Here is a 26,108-nt window from a genome sequence, read left to right as displayed (position 1 = left end):
GTCATGAGCATACCATTCCTTTAACTAGAAGGAGCTCTGTGGACGATGTTGCAAGTCACGTATTTCTTTAGAGAAACTGAACTGGCAAGGCTGAGGTTGTGGATTTAGTCATTCAACAAGAAGAACCTTAAATATATTTAGTTTTTTCCAGCTCAGTAAACAGTAAAGCATCTCAACAAGCTTTTCCAAATTGACAAGATTTGGGTTCTTTTAAAGCTTTACAGCAGGCTCATATTTAAAATCCCTTTTGTCCATAAATCCCAGTATCAGCTCATAAAAGTGAAATCATTTAGACCAGAGTATTACTGTTAAATGTACTTCCTGATGCTTTGTTAGCCACCTTAGAAGAATCAGACAGAAAAGCAGAAAAGCTCAGCCAAAGATTTTGAAATGTGCGTAAATAATTGAAACCCTTTTATCACTTCCAAAGGCTAATGTATGATAAGAAATAGGCTATTTAGTGTTCAGCACATGTTTTTGTAAAAATGAATACAGTATAACTGTGACAGCAGCTGATCGTTTCATCAGTATAGTGACACATGTATGTTTGACAACACAAGCACCATAACATGTGAATATTAAACACAAGTAGTGAGATTAAATCCACAGTTTGCAGAAAGCAACACATGATGTGTGCCTTAGTGAGCAGGTGAATTACTTTTGGTTGTGTGTTTATTTTGAGACCCAGCTGTTGTTGTGTGTTTTGGTTACTGACCGAAAGAAGCCGGCAGGGTGTCTGGCCTCAGTCGGAGAGAAAGACGAGTGCAATGATCCACGAGGACCTCAGTATCAGGCTGCTGCTCTCACTATGAGACGATGGAGCCAGTTGAGGTGGTTTGTGTCTGTTTGTCAGGATGCTCATTTGGCTCCTCTGTTTGAACAGGCTGTGGCCACAAATGACACAGAGGTCGAGGCTGATGCAGGACACACACATTTCTCATCAGTGTGCACTAATAATGTGACAATGGACCCCCAGGCCTCCTCCTGTCGTACAACATCTCATGATTTAAGAGTGCTGCTGCTGTGTGGGTTACATTTGTAACCATTAAACTGAACTTTAGAGATTAAAGGAGCCTGTTTAAAGACTTCTAAAACTGCTGTTCCACATATTAGAAAAAGTACAGTAGGATCTGAACATTGCAGGTCAATGTGTATCCGTGATAAAGGTTTCAATCAAAAGCTGGTTATTGAAACATTTGAAATTGTTGTACAGGAAATTCTGTAAGAGAAAAAGGTCCACTTACTTAAAGGAATGATTCACCTCAAGTTGACCATTTGTTTATCAATTATTCAACCGGTGCTACCTTTAATTCTTGAAGGAAACTACATTTGTCTTGCCCGCCTCCATGATTGTCTGAGATTCAAAAAAATTATTTTAAGTTTTGATGAATTGTCAGGCTGGCTTTCCATCTTTAAGTCTACCAACTGGTTGTCTGCTATTTGTCGATTCATACATTTGTTTTCACCATTTTTATATGTGTTGTTCATTGTAGCTGGCAGTAATGTTTTCCTCAAGCCTTTTAGGTACTGTCTGAGTTACAGTAGGTGTTTGTGGATCAACAAACATTTATTTTTTTAAGGCTGTAAAAAAATATTCCTACTTTCCTCAGGATTTCAAAAAACTGTATTTACTCCATATATGGACACCTTGTATGTGTCTAGATAACAATTGTTTCCATGACAACTAAGCACCTCCATCTGTTTGTGAACGCAGCATGATGTGTTTTAGAAAAAAACAAAAAAGTGACCTTGAAAGGACAATTGTCTGTCAAACTTTTATAATATTGATTCTTTTAATTATGTTTGTTACTATACTGTAGGTTTACCAAAGTACCAATGTAGCAAAAGATATGTTTAAAAAAAAGGTTCTCAAAAAAAGCTCAGGCTTAGGGGCCATTTTTCAGATTTTCTTAAATTTGCAATAAATTAGTCAATTTATCAGAATAGAAGAAGAATAACTTAAGGGATTTGGTTAGAAAACGCTGTCTCTGCTCCTCTGCTTGTCCTATGTCCAAAAGGACCCTGGTGCTAGAGAGTGAGAGAAGATGGTGAATCTTTTTTTGCGCATATTTCTTGTTATCTGACAAGTAAGATAACTCAAAAGCATCAAATATCCTATTGTATTACAGTATTTCTCGTACTTCCTACCTGCTGGAAAGGGCTAAAGTGTTGTGGGCAACAGCGAAGTGCGATAAAAGATTTGAGTATGCATCACCAGCTATTTTTTATTTTATGTTTCAGGAGTTTCAGCTTCATGTTAAATAAATGATTGTTCCTGATATAAATCATTGCCTTTGGAGAGTACACCTACAGTAGCACTCCACCTCCAGAGACAGTATGTGCTGCATACTGCTCACTGCTCACCACCTGCCAGAACATATATTTTACAGCAGGTTGACACACACACATACTCACTCACTCACTCACACATGGTCGACTTTGATGTGTTATCACTTTCCATCAGAGTGTGTGTGATGGATGAAGGGGTCAGTGCAGCGAGAACATTCACCTCAGATCAGATCTTTATGAGCCAAATCGACTCAAACCTCGACATACGCTGCTGAGTGATGTACCCTGAAGTACCTGTCTGTCTGTCTGTCTGTCTGTCTGTCTGTCTGTCTGTCTGTCTGTCTGTCTGTCTGTCTGTCTGTCTGTCTGTCTGTCTGTCTGTCTGTCTGTCTGTCTGTCTGTCTGTCTGTCTGTCTGTGTGTGTGTGTGTGTGTGTGTGTGTGTGTGTGTGTGTGTGTGTGTGTGTGTGTGTGTGTGTGTGTGTGTGTGTGTGTGTGTGTGTGTGTGTGTGTGTGTGTGTGTGTGTGTGTGTGTGTGTGTGTGTGTGTGTGTGTGTGTGTGCGCGTGCGTGCGTGTGTGTACATGAGATGTGACTGTGCATGCTTGGCTGTATGTTCACCAAACACCAGGCATCATGTCTGCACTAATGTTCCCTTATGGAAGTCATAATGTCAGACATGACTTCTTACCTCATGCAGTCCGACTCAGCTGTCGGCACTCAGACGTTGGTCCAGGTTAATAGTTCAGACTCATTGATGTTTGCTCATATCTGACGCGTCCTGTTAGAGTCCAGATATGAACATGATGAAAATAATATGTGCAGAGGAAGAAGATCTACTATCAGGAGAAAATGAGGGCCCCTTTATCTGAACAAAAACATGACCAGGAAGGAAGTGGAAGAAAAAGGTTGAAGATGGAGAAGTAGGAAGAAGGAATGGAACATGTATCCTGCCTTTAAGTCATTGTCATAACATCTGCAGACTGAAGAAGGATCAATAGTGTAAGAGGTCAATGGGAACCAATTGTTTCCAACCCTGATCTGAAGATGATAGGGTCGCCCCCAAGAAGCATTAAGACTTTTGTGTTTGAAATGTCCAAGGTTTTTTAACCACTTTATTGCTACTTATTAAGAAGACATAACATATCGAATAGGCATATTTTCATAACAAGCATTTTGACTTTTCATAGCAGAACACTATAACATTTTCCTATTAGAGATCTCGATTAGATGAGAAAATGAATTACACAGTCATGTCCGTGCATTAAGTATAGAGCTAGAGGCAATTAGCTTAGCTAGCTTAGCAAAATGAAAGCAGGGGAAACAGCACCCTGGCTCTACTCACGGTTCAGAAATACACATTTACCAACACCTACTGAGATGATGGCTAAGCATGTTTTATGCCATTTGTTTAATTGATATGCAGAAAGAAATATAGAAATGTACACTATCTGTGCTTCCAGATTTGATTTGATTTTACATATTATTTTCAGTTATTTCAGTTACATCTTAAAGCAGGCCCTCAATTGGTTGTATTATTGCACATGATTTTTTTGCTACACCTCTGCAGTGGCCGAGATCTGCAGATTTTTGGGTATTTGTTCGTACCGCTCCAGTTATCACCTTTTGTGAATTAAAACCTTGCCCTCTCACGAGCAGCTTGAAAATGTAGGGGCACTTAATTTGGTTTATTTACTGTTTATCAGTCCAGAAATGAGAAAAATGTAAGCTAGCTGGAGCATCCTGAGGTCACTCAGCCTAACGTCCCGCCACTCGGAGACTACTTCCCCTTCACTAGCAAATCTAAAAACAGATTTCTATCAAACATTTACAAATCTGATTACGCCTACACAGATCAAAATACAGTATCACAATTCTCTACACACATTTACAGATAGTTGTTCTACAATAATGGCTCTACACTGAGTTTAAAGTGAAAACTAACAGTTAGTCAGAGACTAACACACGCCTCACAGACAAAGTGGTTTTATACAAGAATTGGGAAAATATAAACCCCCTTGATCCCACACAAACGCAACAAAAAACAGACCATCAGTGCAGATCAAACAAATCTCTCTGGACGTGTCCTCCCCCCATAGCAGTCCCCCGGGGATGTGGAACTGACGGGGAGGAATATAAGGGCGGAAACTCTCGTCCCATGACCACACACACACTTCCTCCCCAAGGACTGTTAAGTCCCAGCAGGCAGTTGTTTATTTTCCCACAACAAGTAAGGAATAGCCTTGCAGAAGCAATTCTTAATGAGGATGATCCTCAGGGGGGTGTTCAGTGAAAATAATGCAACATGACATTTGTTGCACGTATGAGACCTGAGCTGTTTTTGGCTTCAACTCCCATCCAAAAGATGTGACCCCTCTTTTTGTTCTCACACTTACATATTCCGACACCCAGAGGCAGACTCATCCGAGTGCACAGGTCAAACCAACATGGGAACACACTCATTGTTACAGTAACTTGCGTATGTGTGTGTCTCCCTCCTCCAGGTGACATGGAGGAGTTCGAGGCTCTGTGGCTGACGGGCATCTGCCACAATGAGAAGAACGAGGTGATGAGCAGCCAGCTGGACGTGGACAACATGGCGGGCGTCTTCTACATGCTCGGGGCCGCCATGATTCTGTCATTACTCACTTTCATCTGTGAACATTGGTTCTACTGGCAGCTGCGTTTCTGCTTCATGGGCGTGTGCACGGGACAGCCCGCGGCCACCTTCACCATTAGCAGAGTGAGTGTGTTTTATTTTGGGTTTGACCTTTGTCCTCCTCACAGAAAGATCACAGCAGTGGTTGTTTTCAAACCACTGGCTGTGGTTGAGGTGTATTGAGTCAGTCAGCAGGATACGATGACTCACCTGACTTAACCTGTGGCTTTTTTAGCCCAGGCAGGCAGTTGTTAAACAACAGAACACAAGCCAACAGCTAACTGTGCTAACGCAACCTGACATTTAAAAAAAATGTAAACACACTGCAAGTCAGAGGAGCATCCTATTACAATAACATAATATTATATATACAAATATAAATGTAACCCTATAAGACCCAAACCAAAACTTAGTTTATGTGTCTTTTACAGTTGCATCATTAGTTTAAAATATCGTATTGCACATGTACTTTATTAGAATAACCAGGACAATTTAAATACACAGAAAAAGTTTGATGTAATTAAAACATTGTAAACTTTTACAGCCCATTCACCTATAAGGGACAGTGAAAAACAAATGTGATGCATAAATAACACATTAATGCGATACGAAACACAAGAAGCAGATACAAAAAGCATCATTGCTCTTAAAGACATCGCCTACTGATATGCTGATTGACAGTGAGACCAACCAGCATTATTATGCAACAATCACTTAGACTCCAGTCTTTGACAGGGTTAAAAAATCGTGCAGTCTTTGTGAAGAGTCCATCATTAATTGACTTAATGTTGCTGAAATAAACGCTACTTACTATGCTGCTCATTCTCAGCCGGTGACCTGAAGCTGTGTTTCTGGATGTCGAAGATCTCCTCTCGGCGTGGTTACGACTCTGCTCAGATTGGTCACTAAACAACGCGTCTCAGTGTTATTGATGCAGGCTGCTTGGGTCCATATAAATAACCACTTGAGGTGTAATTCATTTGCATAATGCTACCTTTTAAGAAAGAGGGAGAGGGGTGGTGTGTTTGTTGTCGAATTCAAATTGTCCCAGTTATTGTTTGCCTGAGAAAAGGGCAACCCGTTTTATGTGTTTGGTGTTTGTAATTGTAATGTAATTTGGTTTACACCAACTCAAACTAACCTGAGGCAATTTAAAACACAGATTTGGCCTCGAGCACTTCACAAACATACAATCATTTGTCTATCTTTGTTGAATTGGACAAATGTCTTTGTGTTTCCTTCAGAAACTCTATTTTTATGCAAATCAAAAGGACTACTTCTTGCGTTGATCCGCGACAGTTTACTCTTACAGTAGCTCTTACTTGCAGGAGGCTGATTTCGCTTGTTGCATTACAACATCCATTTTAAGTGCATACACCTTTCAGAAGGTGCTTCTGCATTTTATAAATTTCCATGCCTGGTTAAACACACGGTGTGGGATTTAAACATCTTTTTCATCATATACAGTTTATTGAAAGTGTAAGGATGGACATGTGATGAAAGTACAAAGGGCTAATAAAACACAGAGGAAGAAAGAGAGATCAGTTAGCGAGGGTCATGATAAAGACTAAAACGGGTGCCAGGACAAAGGCAGAGTATAGAAAGAACAGACACAGTTCTGGTACCTTTCCCAGGAGCTGTAGTAGCTATTGATGCAGAGAGATAAAGACAGACAATCCCATTGGAGTGGCTGCCGCTCACCGAGCACCCGGAAACGGAGATAAAACAGACACAAAGAGAGAATGGAGGCATGAGAGAAAAGAGGGTTGAAGATTAAGATTCATGAATGTGGCTCAGTGACAGGGAAAGTGACTAGAGATAGACAGAAACAGTTTCTGACAAGTTGACGCCTTTGAGGAGCGTTGGCCCGCATGCTGGCTGGTGGGTAGCATGTCCTCGACCTTTCGGATTTGGCTGTCGCATCAACCACAGATTCCCTCAGCCACATTTTAAGCACGCTTGTTTGACTTCACCCGCAAAAGGCTTTCCCCTCTCTCGAAAATCCTACTTACCAATAAACCAAAAAAAACACACATACTAATGGGGAATGACATTTCAAACGGACGATTGTTAATGCATGTGGCTCTTGATATCAGTGCTGGAAGAGGTATTTTGATCCTTTACTTAATTGAAAGTACCAATACAGCAATGTCAAATCACTCCAATACAAGTAAAAGTACATAAATATTACCAGCAAAATCTAGGTAAAGTATTAAAAAGGAGATGATTGATGGGAGAGGAATCTTTTGTGAGATAATCGATCACTTGAAATGAAACCATGTGAGAAGTCAAGAGAGAAAAATCAATATTTGGAAATACATCAACGTACCGAATGTACTTAGGAAATTACTATTCATAGTTACTTTTCTAGATGGCTTGACATTTATAGGACATTTAACAAAACCTTTACAAAATGATTATTTCCTTGACAGTGTAAAAGGAAAAAGAGTAAAACAATACTGCGGCAGAGAGCCTGTAGCACAACTGCATTTAAATGACATTGATTAAAACTATTGATTGGCAGTCAAACGCCTGAGCTTTGATCGGCTCCCTCCCTTCTCTGTGTCTGAGGGTCCACGTTGCTCCCTGGAGAAAAGTCATTTATGAACTCAGCCCCTATTACTGTTTAATAGTGTGTAAACAAGAGGGTGGTCAGGGAGAACATGGCAATGCATTAACCTCTCTCTGCCTCTCGCTCTCTCTGTTTCCCTCTCTCTTGATTTCTCTCTCTCTCCCTCTCAATATGCATCTGCTGTTTGTCTCCCTCTCTCTTACTTTTAACCCCCTTTGTTACCTGATTCCTTTCGACACATTTTACTGTAGTTTTCTTCTTTATTGGGCTTTGTGCTTCTTACTTCCTCCCATGGCCTGTCTCACCCTGTCTTTCTCTCTCTGCTTCCCTTTTCTTATAATTTCCCCCCTCCAGGGTATCTGGAGCTGCATCCATGGGGTACAAATTGAGGAAAACAAGTCAACCATTGACTCGCCCTCGGCCACCATGAAGAAGAACATGAACAACACCCACTCCAACATCCTGCGGCTCCTCCGCACGGCTAAGGACATGACTGCCGTCCCGGGCGTTAACGGCTCTCCGCACCCGGCGCTGGAGTACAGCCACAGCGCGCGTGAATCGACTATCTATGATATCCAGGAGCACCGGCGCAGCTTGGTAGGTCACCCTGCCGACTGCAAGACAGCGCCTCCCTACCTGCCAGAGGACAACATGTTCAGTGACTACATCAGCGAGGTGGAGAGGACTTTTGGGAACTTGCCCCTGAAGGACAGCAACCTGTACCAGGACCATTACCTGCACCACCACCCGGCCTCGGCTCTGGGTATGTCCGGCCCCGTGCCCAACAGGCCGCGTAGCTTAGGCAGCACTAGCTCGTTGGAAGGTGGCATGTTTGATTGCGACAGTTTAGGGGGAGGGGTAGCGCCCATCTTCACCACCCAGCCCCGCCCCTCCATGACTCACAGGAATACCAATAAGTTTGACCTGATTGCCGGCCACGCCCCTGCGGACTCCGACCAGGGTGGGTTCAAGGGGAACAATGTGTACGGGAGGTTTTCTTTCAAAGGAGGCGCATCCAGCACAGGGCTCATCGGGGGTCATGACCGGTACTGTGGTGGGGGTGGGGCAGGCTCAGGGGGGGATGATGGGAACATTCGCTCAGACGTTTCGGATATCTCAACGCACACTGTCACCTACGGCAACCTGGAGGGAAACAACAAGCGGCGTAAGCAGTACAGGGACAGCCTGAAAAAGAGGCCAGCTTCGGCCAAGTGCAGACGGGAGCAGGACGAGATAGAGCTGAGCGGCCTCAGGAGGAGAGCCCACCACCACACCGTCCACCACCACTTCCCCCACGGGCCTCAGGCACACCGCACGGTCTCACCTCCCCTGGAGCGGAAGAGGGGAGGAGGAGGGGGTAATTCTTCACCTTTCGTATTCCGCAAAGAAAAGGAGGACCTGAGGGATTTCTATGCGGACCAGTTCCGCTCCAAGGAGGGCAAGGCCCAGTGGGAGCACGAGGGTGGAAGTGGAGGAAGCGGTGTGGGCGGTGGTAGTGGTGGTGGTATCTGTAAGAGCTTAGTTCCTGTAGAAGACTTCCTCAAAGGTAAAGGCAAGAAGCCGGAGTGTAAAGGTGGGCTCGGCACAGTGTCGGCAGGGCAGCAGGCCCACACCTGCTGGGAGAAGGGGGTCTCTGGGCTAGGAGGGGGGGGCATAGCAGGGGGTGACTGGGAGTGTCGTAATAGCCACAATGTGTGTCACCACGGAGGGGGTGGCGCTTGCCCGGCTAACGGGGTTGGGGGGAGCAGCAGTCGCCCCAGCTCCGCTAGCTGCAAACGCGGCGACTCCTGTAAGGTCCCGCCGGGAAACCTTTACAACATCAGCGAGGACAACAACATGGTGTTCGCTGCAGGGAAGAGTAGCGTGGGACCGGCCCAACCTCAAACTCAGGCGCAGCGCAGGAAGCTAGGGCCAGGGGGGAGGGTGTTACGGAGGCAGCACTCATATGACACATTTGTGGACCTGCAGAGGGAGGGGGCGGGTCGCATGGGAGGGGTTGGCAAAGGCGTTGGGGGGCCTTATGCCCAGCCCCGGAGTGTGAGCCTAAAAGACAAAGATCGCTCCATGGAGGGCCCCAGCCCTTACGCTCACATGTTTGAGAGGTATGCAGGGGAAAGGGAGTCCTCCATGTTCGGAGGAATAGGCGGGGATAGGGCGAAGGGAGGCTCCTCCTTCAGCTTGTTCCGAGAAGGTGGGTTGCATCAGCGGTCGGTGGGGGAGAGAGACCTGAGGGACAGAGATAGAGCTATTTCAGGAGGTGGTGGTGGTGGCAGCAGCAGCAGAGGGGCCGGGACTTACTCCTTGTCTAAATCTCTCTACCCAGATAAGGTGAACCAGAACCCCTTCATCCCAACCTTCGACGACGACCAGTGTCTATTACACGGCGGCAAACCGTACTACATCAAAAAGCCACAGACGCAGCAACAGCAGCAGCAACTTCTCAACAACAGCCGGGGAGGAGGGGACTTCCGCGGCTCCATGGGAACGACTTCCTATTTGCCCGCGTCCGCCACAGCTGGGGTGATGTCCAATGTGGCCCCCAGGTTCCCCAACGATCTGTGTCTGGGCGGGGTAGGGGGGCCCATGGGGAACCACCACGGGGCCAGCAAGCTAATGCCTGTGGCCAGGGACACTTTGGGTTTGGGGCCGGGGCATAGACCCTTCAACGGTGCCAGCAATGGACACGTTTATGAAAAGCTCTCCAGCATTGAGTCAGACGTCTGAGGGTGAGGCAGAAAGAGAGGGAGAAGATGAAGTGGGTGAAGAAAAGAGGGGGAGAAACACACAGATGCTGATGACCTCTCTGTGTGAGGATGAGGAGACACTATACTGTGTGTGTTGTTCTCCGATAAATGGGAATGTAATTTGGACGATGCACAGAGGCCGCTGCAGGCTAAGCTGTGAAGTCCAGCGGGAGACAAGTTTTTAATGAGAAGAGAGGATTCTGGTGCTGCTCCAACGCTCAGAACGGTTGGGAGGGAGGGGGAAAAGTGAAATCAAATCTCCAGTCTCTGCTCTCTTCACGTGCTCATTGTCTTTCCCTCCTTCCTGCAGTTCCTTAACGCCAAAACAAACATTTTGTTTGACAGAAATACAATCATGAATGAGAAATCAGCGCTTCTGTTGAAGTAACAGGGTAAACTAATAATAATTGTATTGATAATGTTGATAATATTATTGAATATTATTCCAGTGTTTAATGATGATCGGTTTGGATTGTTTTTTCAATTTTATTGATTTAAATAGTTCATGTTACATATTTGTATGATGTTAATTATTTCTTAGCTTACCAATGTTACGGCATTGGTAGACTTTTTTTGGGTTCCTGTAATTTGGACTCTTCTTTGCTATTTATTCTTCATGTTTGATTTTCTTTTTTACTTTTCTTACTCTTGAGTGCTGTGAAGTGTATGTGAAAGGCATGACTTGCTGAGTACATTCTATGTACTTATACATTTGCAAAGAAGGTCTTTTTTTCAGCTGCAGAAGCAACATCATCATACTGATTTGCCGTTTCCTCTCCTTTTTTCTGCTCGGCAGTACCAAATGGGTCTCATATTTTGAGCTGGACGTGCCTTAAAGGATAACTACTGATTTTGTACACACAAGGTCTGTTCTGTTGGTAGACAGATCCACCTGCAAACAATTAGTCAAATTAATTTAAGTGTGAAAATACACCTGAAAAAGCCTGATGAGGGTTTCATAAGCATAACAGACTTTTAGGCATTTGACAGATGTAATAAAGCAGAATTTGCCGCCGTAGAGGAAGCTTAAATTCCTGCATTTATCCCAAACAATAGCAGGATTACAAGGGTTAAAACCACAGTGCCATAATAAACAAAACATTCCTGTTTTCCCCAAAAGTCAGCTACGACAGAGCCGCTGCATGAGAAAAAATACGAGTTGAAAATAACGGGGGCTTCTTTTTCTATTATCTCCACCATTCAACTAAGTCCTTGAATTACAAAGAAGTTCAACTAGCTTCATCACTCCTCACCTCCTCAGTTCACAACTGGGACCCAGGATCCAAATGTCCATTAAAAACATGTAAATCACATTTAATATCCTCTTGTTGCTCTCATCACGTCTGACTTGGTCCAACTCAATTGGCCGTGACAGTTTGCTGCTCAGGACAGGCACATAATGGACTCTGTTACTGCGATGAGCTGCAGTAATGTTAATTATTTCACGATTACAGCTCTAAGCCCTGCCTGCTGTATTAGATGGTCCCATCTGAATAATGAGGTGGGAACAAGTCCACTCTGCTGGTGTAAAAGACCACAGGAAACTGGTACCTAGTCCCAAATGATCGCTTGATTTATTCTTGCAATTAGTCATAAATAAGTCATTCTACCTTTTAAAATGGGGGGTTTTGGTACATGCAACTGTGCTCCCTATGATGCTACTTAATAGTTTTTCCCTGATAATTTGACATTTTGGGGAATGCACTGAGTTGTTTGATTGCCAAGCTTTTAATGAGAAAATCTAAACCAATCTCTTATAATGCAACACCCAGCAGTCAGTAAGCTTAGCTTAGCATAAGGACTGGAAACAGAGGGAAACAGCTAGCCTAGCTCTTTCCCACAACACAGCATCCACCAACCATTCCCTTAAAGGTTATTATTTAAGGTCCAGTGTGTAGGTTTTGTTGGCATCTAGCAGATAAAGAGCTTCGGAGAACCACAGTGGCCTTCAGTTTGTCTGTTCAAGCTTTTTTGAAACATGGCAGATGCTGAAACAGCTCAGCTACCTAGATACCAAGGGCTCATTAAAAAGTAACGAAGACACAACTATTCTTAGTTGCAGGTCCTTTTACACTAATTAAACATAGGTAGGTATAAACATTATATATTACTTTTCTCACTGGTCTTTTAACTGGATATATCTTTTGGCTTTAATCCATACAAAAACTGAAGTGTAACGATGATATCATCATCATCAGCTTTATTTAAAGAGTCTCTTGGTCCATTATGTTGGAGGCTGTGGGACTTTCTCAAAGTTACCGGTAAAGGAATAGTCCACAAAACCACAACTTGCTTGATGCTTTTGTTTGAGTTCTTTACAGATTAAACATAGGAGATATAAAGAGCTAGTGTATAATTGGGAAGGTGTGATGTGTTCCCCCTGTTTCCAGTCTTTCTGGAAAACTGGGTTTTTCTCTGGAAGTATTTCCTTGTACGATGTGAGGATCTAAGGATAGAGGGTGTCGTTTTTTCTCATACTGATATTCTGAACAATCTGCTATTGTATTACACTGTAGCTGTAAAGTGTCTCTACTGTAGGCTATTTTTATTATATGTACAGCACTTTGGCTCGACCAAAAATCGTTTATAAATGAGCTATATAAATAAAACTTGATTTGATTTGATTCTAAGAAGCTACGCTAACAGGCCACTGCTCCTGAATTATTATTTAAAAAACGAATATTTGATGAGTGATATCGATCTCAGCTATCTCAACAAAGAAATACACTGTATTGACTTTTTCTTACATTTCGAAAAGATAACCTGGATAATATAAGACTTTCATCATATTATCCCTTTCATCATTTCTCCCAGCGTGTAGCTAAAACTCACATTCAACAGAACATAAAGAATAATTTCACAATGTTCTGTAACACTGATTTCTCCTCCCGCCGGACCATAATCTGTTTCACATGCTGAGATTTTAATGAAGGAAATCATTTGCCCTCAAGTCCTCTGGGATCCTGTGTGAATTGTGTCAGATGCAGACGCGAGGAGAAAAAAAGAAAGAGGAAGGCAGCAGAAAGTGAAGCAGGTGGCACATTTAGTAAAAAGCATCACCTTTCTAACTGATGTTGTTTCATGATCAAATGGCGGCTCCCAAATTCACAACATCAAAGGTCATCTCTGCTTTGAAACTGACAAATAGTAAGATTTGGTTTTAGCCTTTCTCCACCATTAAATATTATCAATCACAATTTTAAACTTCTATTCCCCACTCCCAGTTATTTATTGTCGGATAAAACAGACATTTAGTCACTCTGCCAAACCAAATTTAGAAACCTAAGCACAATCTGACTGGATATATTGTTTGTTGAACATCCCAGTCTAAACTTTAGAAGACTTTCCTTCTCTAAGTTGACAAGTCAGTATGTATGATACTAGAGGGTCTCTAGTGTTTGTGAGGACTTGCATGTATACACTTTTCTTTATTTCTGTTTTTTAATCTTAACTTTTAGCCCAGAAAAATGGGTGTTTTTGAACAATATTTGGAATTGTTATCAATTTCATTGGTACTGATGATCCATGTAGTACTGTAGGTGTGTGTGTGTGCGTGCGTGTGTGTTTGTGCAAGATAAGACACCAATCTCAACAGTCAAAGTTTTTAGTTATACTTTAATACAAATTGCTAAATTAAGTCAAGATTACACTAGAAATTATATTTATAAATCTTCTACAAGGATCAATTTTCTTGCTAGTTGGTGTAAATGCTTTTAACAAGGTTGAGGTCTTGATTAATCCATCGTCACTGAAGAAGCCTTTTCATCATTTCAACTACTTTCCTGGTATTTTCCTTTGAATATCATAAATTCCGTTGTTGTATGTGCCTGAATACATACGCTTAATGACCTCTGTGTGTGCTCATATGGGAGAGAGACAGAGTGTGTGTGAGAGATAACTTAATTATTGTACATGTAAAACTGTATGTAAATACTTTACCTCACGCTCATGGACTTTTGATAAAAACTGTACAAAAATGGCAATGAATAGATCTATTTGGGATAAATCTTTGATTCGTCGGTCCCCACGCAAAACTGCTTTTGTAATGACTTCAGGCCAGGATACGTGCAATCGTTTATTGTGCACATTTAATGTGTCATGGTTTGTTAATGTGATTTTATTTCTGATTTGGTTTGGTCAAAGACCAGCTAAGAAGGTTGTTTTCTCAACGCACCATTACTAAGTGTCCCACAGAAAGCACAATCAAAAATGTATCGCATTTTTACTGAGGTGTTCTTTTTTCTTTCCTCTTTGGCTAATCTTATGTTTTTGTGTTTCTGTGCCACTGAAGAATCGAACAACTCCACCCCTGAACTGTACAGATTGTGAAAAATGTACATAGGACAAAAATCTAGTTCGAACTCACATTTTTTGTATGGAGAGAAATTACTTGTGTGAAGAGAGTATTTCAAATTTGATTGAATATTTAGTAATATTGAAAATGAGATTAAACGCAGTCAATGTGAAAATAAGTGCTGAGAAATATTATTCTTCTGTCTCTTTGGAATAAAAGTGTTGAGTATTAATAAAAAAATGAAATCTCAAATTGATTTGTCTTGGTTTTATCATTTGTTGCGTCAACAGGAGGGTTTGTCACAATATACCGGTATTGACCGTGACATTTTTTTAAATGACATCAACCCACCTCTTGGATAAATGTATTTATACTTATCTCTCTATCTCGCTAAAACATGAACCACAAAAAACACATTTATTGTAATTGTATTGACCGATACCACTATTATGTCTTTCGAATTATGTATTGCAATAATCTATGTTTAATTCCCATTTTCCTTAATTAGAATTCACTGAAATTGTGATAGTCCACAGGTTGGCAGCAAGCAACAGTTATATCTTTCATGTGTGTCTTATATTAGACATTTAAATGTACTGTTTACATGTTCTTATTATGTTCCATGCTGTAGGTTGACAGAGGAGATAATGGCTGCAGCTGAGTGTCGTTCTCATGTTGGATAAGTGCTTTGTAGACCAAAGAGAAAATAAATGAAGAGTCCTGAGAATAAAAAGGTGGAGCGAGAGGCAGAAGAAGAAAGAGAGAGATATTGAGGGAGGAAGAAGTGATGCAAACTGAACGAGCAGCAGAGATCAAAGCCCCCCCAAAAAACTCCCTCCTCAGACTCTCTTTACTCTGAAAGCCTTGTCCAGCAACAGGAGTTATTTAAAGAAAGCTGCAGGATTCAAAATGTACTGATGCCTTGTGTGTTTATAGATTTGGTGGGAGAGTTTTAACATCTGCGGAGGCTGAATCAAAACATGGTGAGGCGGTAGAAAATATCCTTTAATCAGTTTGTAATCTCCTGCTTCTTAAAAAAGAAAAATCTTTACTATTTTCTCCATATTCCTGCTTTACTCCTTACACCGCCCCAACAACCTCAGCGTGCATTGCAACACATGTAACTACTTCTTGACAATTAACTGTTACCTAGCAACTGGCTCTTTTTCCAGAGATGGGCAGGGGGGGGAAAGAGAGACAGCGAGATAGATTTATACAGTATTCCCACAGCATCTTAACTGGATTGGATGCAACAATGCATCGACAAAACAATACCAAAATGGAAAGTACAGCCTGAGCTTATAACGCCCACACACAGTAGCAGAGGAGAGAAGTAGAGGCGGAGGGACGGGAGGGGGATAGATGTACAGATTAAAGTTTGGTAGGGGTAGATGAAACCCATGTAGAGGAACAGACCGACAGCAAATATGCAACAGATGCAAGTTAAAAACGTGAGAAACATGCTGCAGTCTGTGGTGGAGAAGACAAGAGGAGGAAAGAAACTGGTTGCTGTAGAAACACACTGCAAAGTTTTAATGAAGGCATAAAGTTTGATGCCTGTGCCCACAACACACACACACACACACACACACACACACACACACACACACACACACACACACACACACACACACACACACACACACAAGATCACCATACACAAACAAACAGTATAATTATGTTAGCAGATAATAGGCACCCCCTGCTGGGCCCGTAAGGACCGCTCCTGACTTCAGCTGAGAGAAAAAACAAAAGATCAAGCCTCCGATAATCAGCTGTAATTCCATGTTATGGCAGCAGGAGAGCACTGACACCCTGTGGCAACAACATGGCATCCTCTGGTTCCAGCATGTTGATGAGGACACGGTGCACCGGTACATTGGATTTATAAGTGCAGTTCAAGGCAGAGATAAAGTAAGCTCAGGGGTGAGAGATGCAACTGGAAAATATTGTGACACTCACAGGCAAAAACGTTTTTCTTTCATGCACTGATCAATTTAAAGTGTTTTGGCTATTTTGCTCTTCTTTCAGAGAAAGAAGACACCCAAAAAAAAAGACATTTTTAAATGTGTATTTTTATAACTTTTTCTATTTATTCCTGTAAACTTCTCCAACATTCAACAATTACTTGCTTCATTTACACATTTATAAATAACATTTCTGAAAAAACTTGAAATGCCCCAAAAAACGTGTCTTAATGTAAGTCATTAACTGTTTTTTTATATTCAGTTTCCCTTTTAGTCAAAGCACAGTGGTGAGAGATGCTTCTGGAAAGTCTTATTCAAAGTTAGGGTTTAGGACTACAACAAGTCCTGTCAGTATGTCACTGTAGCTTAAGAGTATGATGCATTAGGCATTAGAGTTAAAAGGGTGCTGTTATCAGTTATCTAGGTTTTCGGGCTCACAAAAATCTGATTTTAAATCATAAAAGAAGAGTCTCCCTCTCCCCTCCCAAACTATGAAGAATGGAATGGAATCACACTCACTTGTCCCTCCCGATACCCTTACAGACAAGATGGGGGGTAAATATAAAATAACAATTCTCACTGGTTTTAAGCGTCTCGTCTCGCCAAAATGTGTACCTGAACAGGTAACAACAGGAATAAGGTGAGTTATGTTGTTAATTTAGCCTGTTGCCGAAAATGCCTTCAATCAATCAATCAATCATATCATCATATTGCCTTTTGCTACCTACGCAGTTTTTGGTGACTTCCGGTAAAAACTTGACGGTAAAAACAGTATTTTAAAATATTTTCTACATTTTAATTTCCATAATCACAAAAGTTACCGTAATTGACCATGCAATCTTTTTTTTTAAATATTTTATATAAAATAATCTATATTATATAATATATGCAGTTGTTCTCTGTGTCAGTGTGCCAATCATTTATGCTACAGTTATTTATTGACAAATGCAAACCAGAAAAAAAGTATGATCTTATAAGACAAGCAGTGAATATGTGTATGTCGTATTGTATATACAAAATATCTCAGTATATTATATATATGCAGGAGTTCTCAGTGTGTCAGTGTGTCTATCTCTCTCTGGATCAGCTTCACTCCCCCGCTCTTCACTCTCACCCGTCTCCTGCTCACCACCCGACTCCCCCTCGGTGGGGTCCTCGCGGTGTACTGGGCCAGGCTCGCGACCTCTCCTCTCAGGATCTGAGGAGCATGCGCCCGGTCGCCTCGCGCCCTCTCCTCCCCCTCCTCCCAGTAGCCGTGGCGACGGAGGAACGGTTCCAGGGTTGCTAGGCGATTCGAGAGCTCTGTAATGCGCCTGCGCAGTAGGGAGACTTCTCTGAACAGGTCGTGGACGGACTCGGACAGAGGGCGCACCCTACAGGACGAACAGGGGAGGTGATATGATATATTATACTTAAATATCTTGATACCAGTGTGTCGTGACAGGGTGGGTGATTAAAATATCTTGGGAGGATTATCAAAGCATTACAATACATTACTAACTCTGATTATTTTCTTCAGTATCACTCATAACATTAGCCTGGCTGAAGAGGGTTTAAACTGGGTATGGAGAGCAGCTAGATTTTTATAGTATGTTTATCCATCTGAAAAATTCACAGTCCCACCGTTAAGGCCTCCCAAAGCCACTCCTCTAAGAAACATATACTAATGCAGTGTGTGGATGTTATAGCTAATGGAGGCGACGTCTTCAAAGGCAGTTTTTGTATTCAAGGGGTATGGCTTTTCATCATAGGATTAATGAGTGTGACACTTGGCACCTGATTGGACTACTGAACTCACATGGTGACTTGTTTTTAAACTTTTTATTTTTATATTATGTAAAAAGCTCAATAAAATGTGTTTCTACGTTTGTCATTACTTTTCCCTTAGAAAATGGTTAGCGTAAAGTTTATTCGGAGTTTCCAGGGGCATCTCAACATCACGCACATTTTTTCCCTGAGGGAAGATTACGCAAATGAACCGCTGACGTCACTTCTTCTTCTTCTGCTTTGGGTTTACTGGCAGGCCGCAAACAACTTCACGGCGTATACTGCCACCCGAAGTCCCCAGCCGGAAGTCCCCGGAGTTGGGGACTGGCTTCAGTAGAAGCTGCTGGGACTCCCAGCAGCTTCTACTAAAGCCTTCCGAGTAAATCGCCAGAACGCCGACACCTCCTCATCTCCACCCAACACACTCTCACTCCCTAAGCGTCCAGGAGCGACGTTTGGTCAGTGTCCGTGGCGTCCAGTTGTGACGCTCCTAAGCTCCTTCAGCGTCATAAAGGGACGCAAATAGCTTTCAACTGATTGCAATGTATTCCCATCTGCGGCGGGATTTGACGCTCATGGAAGCACGGCATTCGGCACGGCATTCGTTTGTGTCGGCAATGTGAGCGTCCATTCCCATTGGATAACGGAGAATTGTACACCCGGAAGTAAGTATTCCTCTTACTGTCGATTGATTTTACAGTGATATCTGCACTACTCATCGACTAAAAAACACCAGATTATCCTTGTTAATTACACAACATTGATTGGTTTAAATTGTGTGCAATGCTTTTGTATTTTTCCCCTTCGATTCGGAGAAACAAATATTTTTTCTGAGTAAAGGATGGCAGAAGACACTACACTACCCAGAATCCCCAGCTGTCGTTTGGACTACACCATGTGCTCTGTTTGACAAACCCCGTGATAGTCCTCAAGCTCTGTGATTGGAGAGTGTGCTCCGAGGGTTAAGCCGATTCTCGAACAGCACTTGAAATGGGATGGAACCACGGCAGACTGTCCAAAACTGGATTTGAACGGGTCCACCGCATTTGTAAATCATTTAGTATAATCACACAAATTCTGTGTTTTATATTTAACAATTCTGTGTTCTTTATTTATTGATTGTTCAATACCTGACAAGGCCGGAGATGAAATATCTACATACATATTATAAGAGTATAATACATTATGTATAATATCAGTTAAAATAAGTGCTTCAACATAGTTAACATTGCTGGAGGTATGCACAAATATTGATAGATGTCTTGTAATGCACTGTTGAGGAACCTGCGACCCAAGTTTTTCATTCAATGCATAACTACACCATAGTTGTGTAGGCCTATATGATATGTCAATAAACCTTAGAAAATCTTGAAATCTTGAAAGAGATGTGCAAAATAGTCATTATATACAGTCTTTAATTAACTATTAGTAGAGAATAACGAGTAATGAATATACTTTATAGGGATCCTATTAATAATAAAAATAATGAAATTCAATAACATGCTTTAACCACTAGGTGTCTCTTTATATCATCTGTGCACCTTTATGGTGTAAATACAGCCTATCTACCAATTGGATCAAATATAAAAGGCAGCCGAATTAGTGTTGATACTGCAAGGAGACGTATTGTGTGAAAAGAAATGTAAGATGTTGTTTAATGGCTGATATATTTATGATTCACGTCACGTTTTCAGTTCCTCATGTTTGTCTAGAAGTCTTCTCATCAGGGCTCTATAAATACAGAACTACGGCAGATATGTAATATTTAATGCAGCCGAACCGTGTATTACAATGCCGTTATGTGATGACTTTCAAAGAGAAAAGCAAGCACACTCGGAATAAAGTATATATATATTTTTTTTTTAAATGTTTTCGGTCTGTTTCCAGTATTTGTTAATGACGATGTGCTGTGAGATGTGAGACTGGAATTGCACAGGGGGAAATAACGTAGGCTATCTTCAGATGCGGATTTTGTTAAACTAATAATGTTTGCGCTGTGGACCAACACTATACATTGACGGGGAAGGGGGTAGCAATAAAGATAACACCATTAAACAGTTACACAACATAACAGAAATAATATCGATAGCAGCGTCCCTAGCAACCACCTTGGTAACAATGGAAACTTCGCGATTTCCTGAAGTAATCTTCGTAATAACTAGCAAACTAAAGATCATGTACATCCACTGCACACATAATCTGAAATAACAACTCATATTTCTCGCATCAAATGACATCAAAACGCATTTTAATGGCCAAACTAACTTTAAAATAGGCATTTTACACCGAGAATAAAATGAAGTTCGGCCATGTTTTCTTTTTCTGCAGGGAGAAATTTGAAGATCAGGTGACATAGAAGCCAGCCATTGGAATGAATGGTGAAAAAAACGGGGTTTGTCAAACAGAGCACATGGTGTAGTCCAAACGATAGCTGGGGATTCTGTCTTATAAATAAAATATTTGTTTCTCCGAAATCGAAGGGGAAAAATACAAAAGCATTGCACACAATTTAAACCAATCAATGTTATGTAATTAACAAGGATAATCTGGTGTTTTTTAGTCGATGAGTAGTGCAGATATCACTGTAAAATCAATCGACAGTAAGAGGAATACTTACTTCCGGGTGTACAATTCTCCGTTATCCAATGGGAATGGACGCTCACATTGCCTTTAAGGGCAGCCGACACAAACGAATGCCGTGCTTCCATGAGCGTCAAATCCCGCCGCAGATGGGAATACATTGCAATCAGTTGAAAGCTATTTGCCTCCCTTTATGACGCTGAAGGAGCTTAGGAGCGTCACAACTGGACGCCACGGACACTGATCAAACGTTGCTCCTGGACGCTTAGGGAGTGAGAGTGTGTTGCTCCACCGCTCCCATGTTTTCTTTTGTGTTGCCATAAGTTAGTCTCTCTGCGTTTGTGCGCTGGGCGAATTCTAATGCTAATAATGCTAATGCAAGGATAATAAAATGGCGGCTCGACAAAACATTTCAGAGTTTTACGGGGCGTGGTTTGCAATTCGCCCAGCCAATCAGAACTGGGGCACTTTTTCCCCCCAGGAGTGTACCACCTCTCAGCAGGCACTAAAAATTGCGGTAAAAGTTCCCGGCACTAAGTACTCTTTTTGGTGTGAACGCAAAATAAGGGGTACTAACGGAACTAAACGGGAAAAGTACTCCGGTGTGAACGCGCCTGCCAGTCTCTTGAATCGCACCAAAGTGCTACTTTCTGGATCTCAGTCTTTTTTAGCCATTATAGCCTACTTAAGATGAAGGATTTTAGTCATTGAATGCCTTGATCTTTAGATATTAGATAAACCAGCTGAGCAAACAGCTGAGCAGCTCCCTTGTGAAACTGATTTATTCAGTGTTTTTACTGGTTTAAGTCACGGGGTCCTAAATCTTCCCTGGAATATACAATGAAGTGGAAATAAACAGCAATGACAGTAATGACGAGGGAGAAGACTCCCATGATCCCACTCTCCTTTACAACAGCACCAACTACTTTGCTTAATTTTTTCACTAAAGTGACCCCTAGAGGCCGAAAGTGTCACATTGTGTGTGTTTGACCTGGAGTTACCTGGAGTAGTCTGGCAGCAGTGTGCTGGGCTGAGAGTGCAGAAGAGTCTTGATCTCACGGAAGATGCGTTTTCCCCATGCGTCCAAAACTCTGGTCACACTGCGCACTGAGGCCACATTCACACTGTCGGCTGGAACCAAACCATCACACCCCATCATCAGGCTTCAATTTACAATCCAAACAGCATGGCTGAATCATGAGTATCATAGGCACATGTGCTGAGAAATCATTTAAAGATCCAAATACCTCAACATTTTCATAATTCACATCTTCAATGATTCTACAGGCCTTGTATCACTACAATGTGAGGTAATCAAACGAGGCTCGTGATTTACCGCCCTCTCTGTAGTTCCAGTACCCATAATCCAGTTCGTTCTCCTCACTGGCTGCACGGGCCCCAGTTACCACAGCAACCACCATGAGCAGCATCAACACAGAGGGAGGGGCCATGATGAGAAACTTCCCCCTTTGATAAGAAAGAGAGAAAAACAAACCTACAGGTCGTCTGTTGAACAGATACACTTCTTGACATTTTTCTCTTCTAATACAAAACACACACAGAAATAAATAATAGAAGTGATGAAACGCAGACACACTACTTGTGCTGTACAGCCAGAAAAATATCGGCAGCTAGCAGGTGTGCACACACATTGTAACCCGTGGTGGAGAGTGACATAATAGAATAAAAGGCAGCTGCATATATATGGAGAAAAAACACATTACCCCCCAACAAATTGCAACAAAATACAATAATACATTAAGAAACCTTTTGTTGCAATTATTTTGGGGGCAAACCATATTTGCAAGTACTTCTACTTTTTCATTTTATGCTACTTTATACTTTTTATCTTTCATATATTTTTTTCTGACCACATTGTTGACTTTGTAGATTAAGATTTAACATGTAAAATGGGAAACACATATGGTCAGTTTATGAAATGGCATGCATTTGATGGCTAAAGGCATATTTTTTTTTCGCTTTCTTGCAGCTAATGAATATACAACATTAACAGAATATTTTAACAACACATCTTCATAATTCATAGTTTTTGCTGCTTACTTCTACAAACTACCTTCATAGCATATTTGACACTGTGGTATTCTTCTCTTTTAAGAAAAGGGTTTGATACTTCTCCCTCAACTTGTACAGCTAGGTGTCTTTATTTATTTAAACATTCAAAACCATCCATAAATCAATTACAAATACCCTGTGCTTTTAACGAATAACAAAGAAATCCCTCAAAAGATTGCACTTACTCTGAAGTCCTTTAACAGTCCTGTGCTTCTGTTAGAGGATGAACACAGTCTGATCTGAAAAACAAAGAGAGTGTTTTTACTCCAATCAACTCCAGGTGTGTGAGAGGAAAAACAAGAGAGGAGGTCGACCTCCTCATGCGACCCAGAAAAGATAAAAAAAAAAAGGAAAAGCAGGATTGCATCCATATGACAGTCTTTGAATCACACTGGACAATAATACGTTGATGACTCATTGTTGAGGTATTATAAATGTTTTCAGAGAATATGAATTTGGGGGCTGATGAAAGGCGCCGTGAAAATGAGCCAGGCTATAATCTCACTTTTCACATCTGGACAAACACATAACTGAAAATCAAGCCGATAACATGTGTCCCTTCACTATGATGAGTGTGATGTGCTGAAAAATCGTAACTTTACAAACTAACAGTTCACTTGTAAAGCATCACAAGCTGGAGAGCAAATGAGCCGATACTCACGACTTTGAAATGATGATGATGCTTCAAATCTCAGCAGGAAGTCCTTCTCCAAAGTATTTTGAATACATATGCTTCTGTCGCCTCTCCACTCTGACAATGCTCCGGTCTTTTCTTATTATTTCTTCCCTTGTCTTTCTCTCTCTCGCCTATTTTCACCTCAGCTCTTTCCCCCCTCGCCTCCCAGCTGTGATATAATAAGTAGAGTGTGGCAGGTCCAACGCACAGGTTAAAAACTCCTGATTTGTAGAGAGCTGTCTTTTCTTTAAACTGCTACACACGCACAACTCCTACACTCTGAAACTTGGACACCAGCTGCTGACAGATATGTGGCACTTCCTCTTCTTTCAGATAAGTCTCATAATTGACCTCGTTTTCTCTTTTCTCTTCAGCCCTCTGTGGAACAGACAGGGATATGTGTCCAAGCCGTGATCTCACTCCGCTGCAGGATCCAGTTTCTCCTCAAATTTAAGTTATAGATCTTTTCCATCTATTCTCTGCTTCCTGTCGTCCAGCTCCTCTTCCATCAGCTCCAATAAAATGCTGCTTAAATCATTGACAATTATCGAAATATAATACAGTGTATCTGAGAAGGGCTTCTTACTGTAAGAAGAATTTAGATCCCTTAGGTAGCTGTTACACATTACAAAAATATTATATAACTAGAGCGGTGGTGGGTCTTGGCTTGGCAATTGGAAGGTCACCAGTTCAAGTCCCGGCAAGACCAAGTGCTACCGAGGTGTCCCTGAGCAAGGCACCGTTCCCTACACTGCTCCCCGGGCGCTGTTCAAAATGGCTGCCCACTGCTCCTAACACTAGGATGGGTCAAATGCAGAGAAACAATTTCCCCACGGGGATTAATAAAGTATATCAAAATAAAAAAAAACAAGTATTTACAAGACATTTTAAAACTACTTTTAAGTTTCAAACGTTTGGTTGGACAAACAAGACATTTGAAGTTATGGCAAGTTTAGGTGGCGTTTCTTTTAAAATACTATATAATTTGGAGTTTAACCTATAAGAAACTACTGTTGCAAAATAAACGTAAAAAGTAAAACTTTCCCTCTGAATTGTGGTGGATCTGAGTATACTGTGTCAGCTTCTCAAAACTGCAGGTAACGTTCCTATTTATTTACCACCATGTAGACATCAGGGAATATCAGACATTTAATGTACAATAATTTCAAATGTTCTTTTCAATGCAACACTCACAGTCTTTGATATGTAAATATGTTTTGTTTTAAGATCTGCATGTGCATAGATGTTTGTTTTGCTTAAATTATCTTTTATAAGCCCCAAGAAAGAGAGGAGATAGGCGTGCAGCAGACGGGATATGAAATGGAACAAATTATTCTCTATTGACTGGCATCCAGATGTTATTCCAGCTCTCTGTGTCTGTTTTCATGCTGCGGCTGTGGTGAGGTCAGAGTTGGCCACTAATGTAGCCAAGAAAGAAAATGGTAATAAAATCTAGTTACGAGTGAAGAAAGAAGGAGGCATAAATGAGGTAGTTGGGGTGAGAAAAACAGACAAACAAACAGAGTTCAAATATAATGATTACCACTGCAGTTCCACATGTGCACACCTCTCCTGGCAGCCTCCGAGAGTTACTGCTGTGAAGAGGTCTCCACCAGCCGCCACATGGTTCACATTAACAACAGGCAGTTTGACACCTTCAGCTGAATTCCTCACACACACACACACACACACACACACACACACACACACACACACACACACACACACACACACACACACACACACACACACACACACACACACACACACACACACACACACACACACACACACACACACACACACACACACACACACACACACACACAGGGTTTCTGCTAGGATTTTTTTCTTGCCGGTCAAATGTCCGGAAAGAATTTATTTTACCGGGCAAATTTGAAACTTACCGGTCATGTTTCAATAATAAGAATAATAAGAATTGTGTAGCAGAGTTTCCGTTAGCAGGTAATTACCGGACTATGACCGGATATGCTGATGTTTAAAACTCAGTAACAGATCAAAAAGTTCAGATTAATTTTTCAATAAATGATTTCACAAACAACATAATTATTACATTCAAACAAACTACTTATAGTAGACAGACGAAATGACATTAAGAGAACGGAATTTACAATTAAAAGGCTGTTCAACGTGTGTTGCTAACTTGCTTCGGTATGCTAGCTTAATCTGTTATCTGTAAACGTTCCCTAAATCTACTAATTTAGGGATAATCCACTGACATCCTTTAATACACATGTTCATTTGAATCAGATGTACTGATAATATCCGCAATATACATCTTTAAACTTCTTCTTACCTTTAAAAGTCCGTCACGAACGGTGTATTATGCTGCAACTCCACAGCTCTGCCAGCCTTGGCGCTAACTTCCGGGGAACGATTGAGAGGCTCCACGATCCGCCATTGCTGTAAAAAAGTGGTCCATTGGAGTGAACGGAGATGTCGTAACTCTTCTATTAAATGGCTCTGGG

At 41.6% G+C, this 26,108-nt stretch overlaps 2 protein-coding genes across 10 annotated transcripts in view; one reads left to right on the top strand and one right to left on the bottom strand.

Annotated features, from left to right (window-relative positions):
* grin2bb (glutamate receptor, ionotropic, N-methyl D-aspartate 2B, genome duplicate b) overlaps window positions 1–14,764 on the top strand; it is a 161,402-nt gene extending 146,638 nt beyond the window's left edge. For 6 of the 8 annotated variants that reach the window (XM_034081898.2, XM_034081889.2, XM_034081868.2 and 3 more), the window contains 2 exons: window positions 4,792–5,030; window positions 7,873–14,764. In XM_034081898.2, coding sequence (XP_033937789.1) covers window positions 4,792–5,030; window positions 7,873–10,242 — 2,609 coding nt within the window. In that variant the 3' untranslated portion in view covers window positions 10,243–14,764. The remainder of the gene's footprint in view (window positions 1–4,791; window positions 5,031–7,872) is intronic. The other 2 variants (XM_034081904.2, XM_034081913.2) reach the window with 2 other exon arrangements.
* A 1,894-nt stretch (window positions 14,765–16,658) lies between these two features.
* LOC117454173 (uncharacterized) lies at window positions 16,659–26,043 on the bottom strand. Of its 2 annotated transcripts, none has more exons than XM_034093305.2 (5): window positions 25,937–26,043; window positions 23,129–23,182; window positions 22,207–22,337; window positions 21,872–22,001; window positions 16,659–17,896 (listed from the first exon to the last, which is right to left on the bottom strand). In XM_034093305.2, the coding sequence occupies exons 3-5, from the start codon at window positions 22,319–22,321 to the stop codon at window positions 17,575–17,577; spliced, it is 567 nt and encodes a 188-aa protein (XP_033949196.1). In that variant the 5' UTR covers window positions 22,322–22,337; window positions 23,129–23,182; window positions 25,937–26,043; the 3' UTR covers window positions 16,659–17,574. The 2 variants fall into 2 exon arrangements, with proteins under 2 accessions (XP_033949196.1, XP_033949190.1); XM_034093299.2 differs by lacking the exon at window positions 25,937–26,043 and adding an exon at window positions 23,605–24,231.
* Window positions 26,044–26,108: the final 65 nt, after the last annotated feature.

The sequence above is a fragment of the Pseudochaenichthys georgianus genome, chromosome 1, assembly GCF_902827115.2.
Source record: "Pseudochaenichthys georgianus chromosome 1, fPseGeo1.2, whole genome shotgun sequence".
In the NCBI taxonomy this organism is placed as follows: domain Eukaryota; kingdom Metazoa; phylum Chordata; class Actinopteri; order Perciformes; family Channichthyidae; genus Pseudochaenichthys; species Pseudochaenichthys georgianus.
This window is presented reverse-complemented; position numbering and strand designations above follow the sequence as displayed.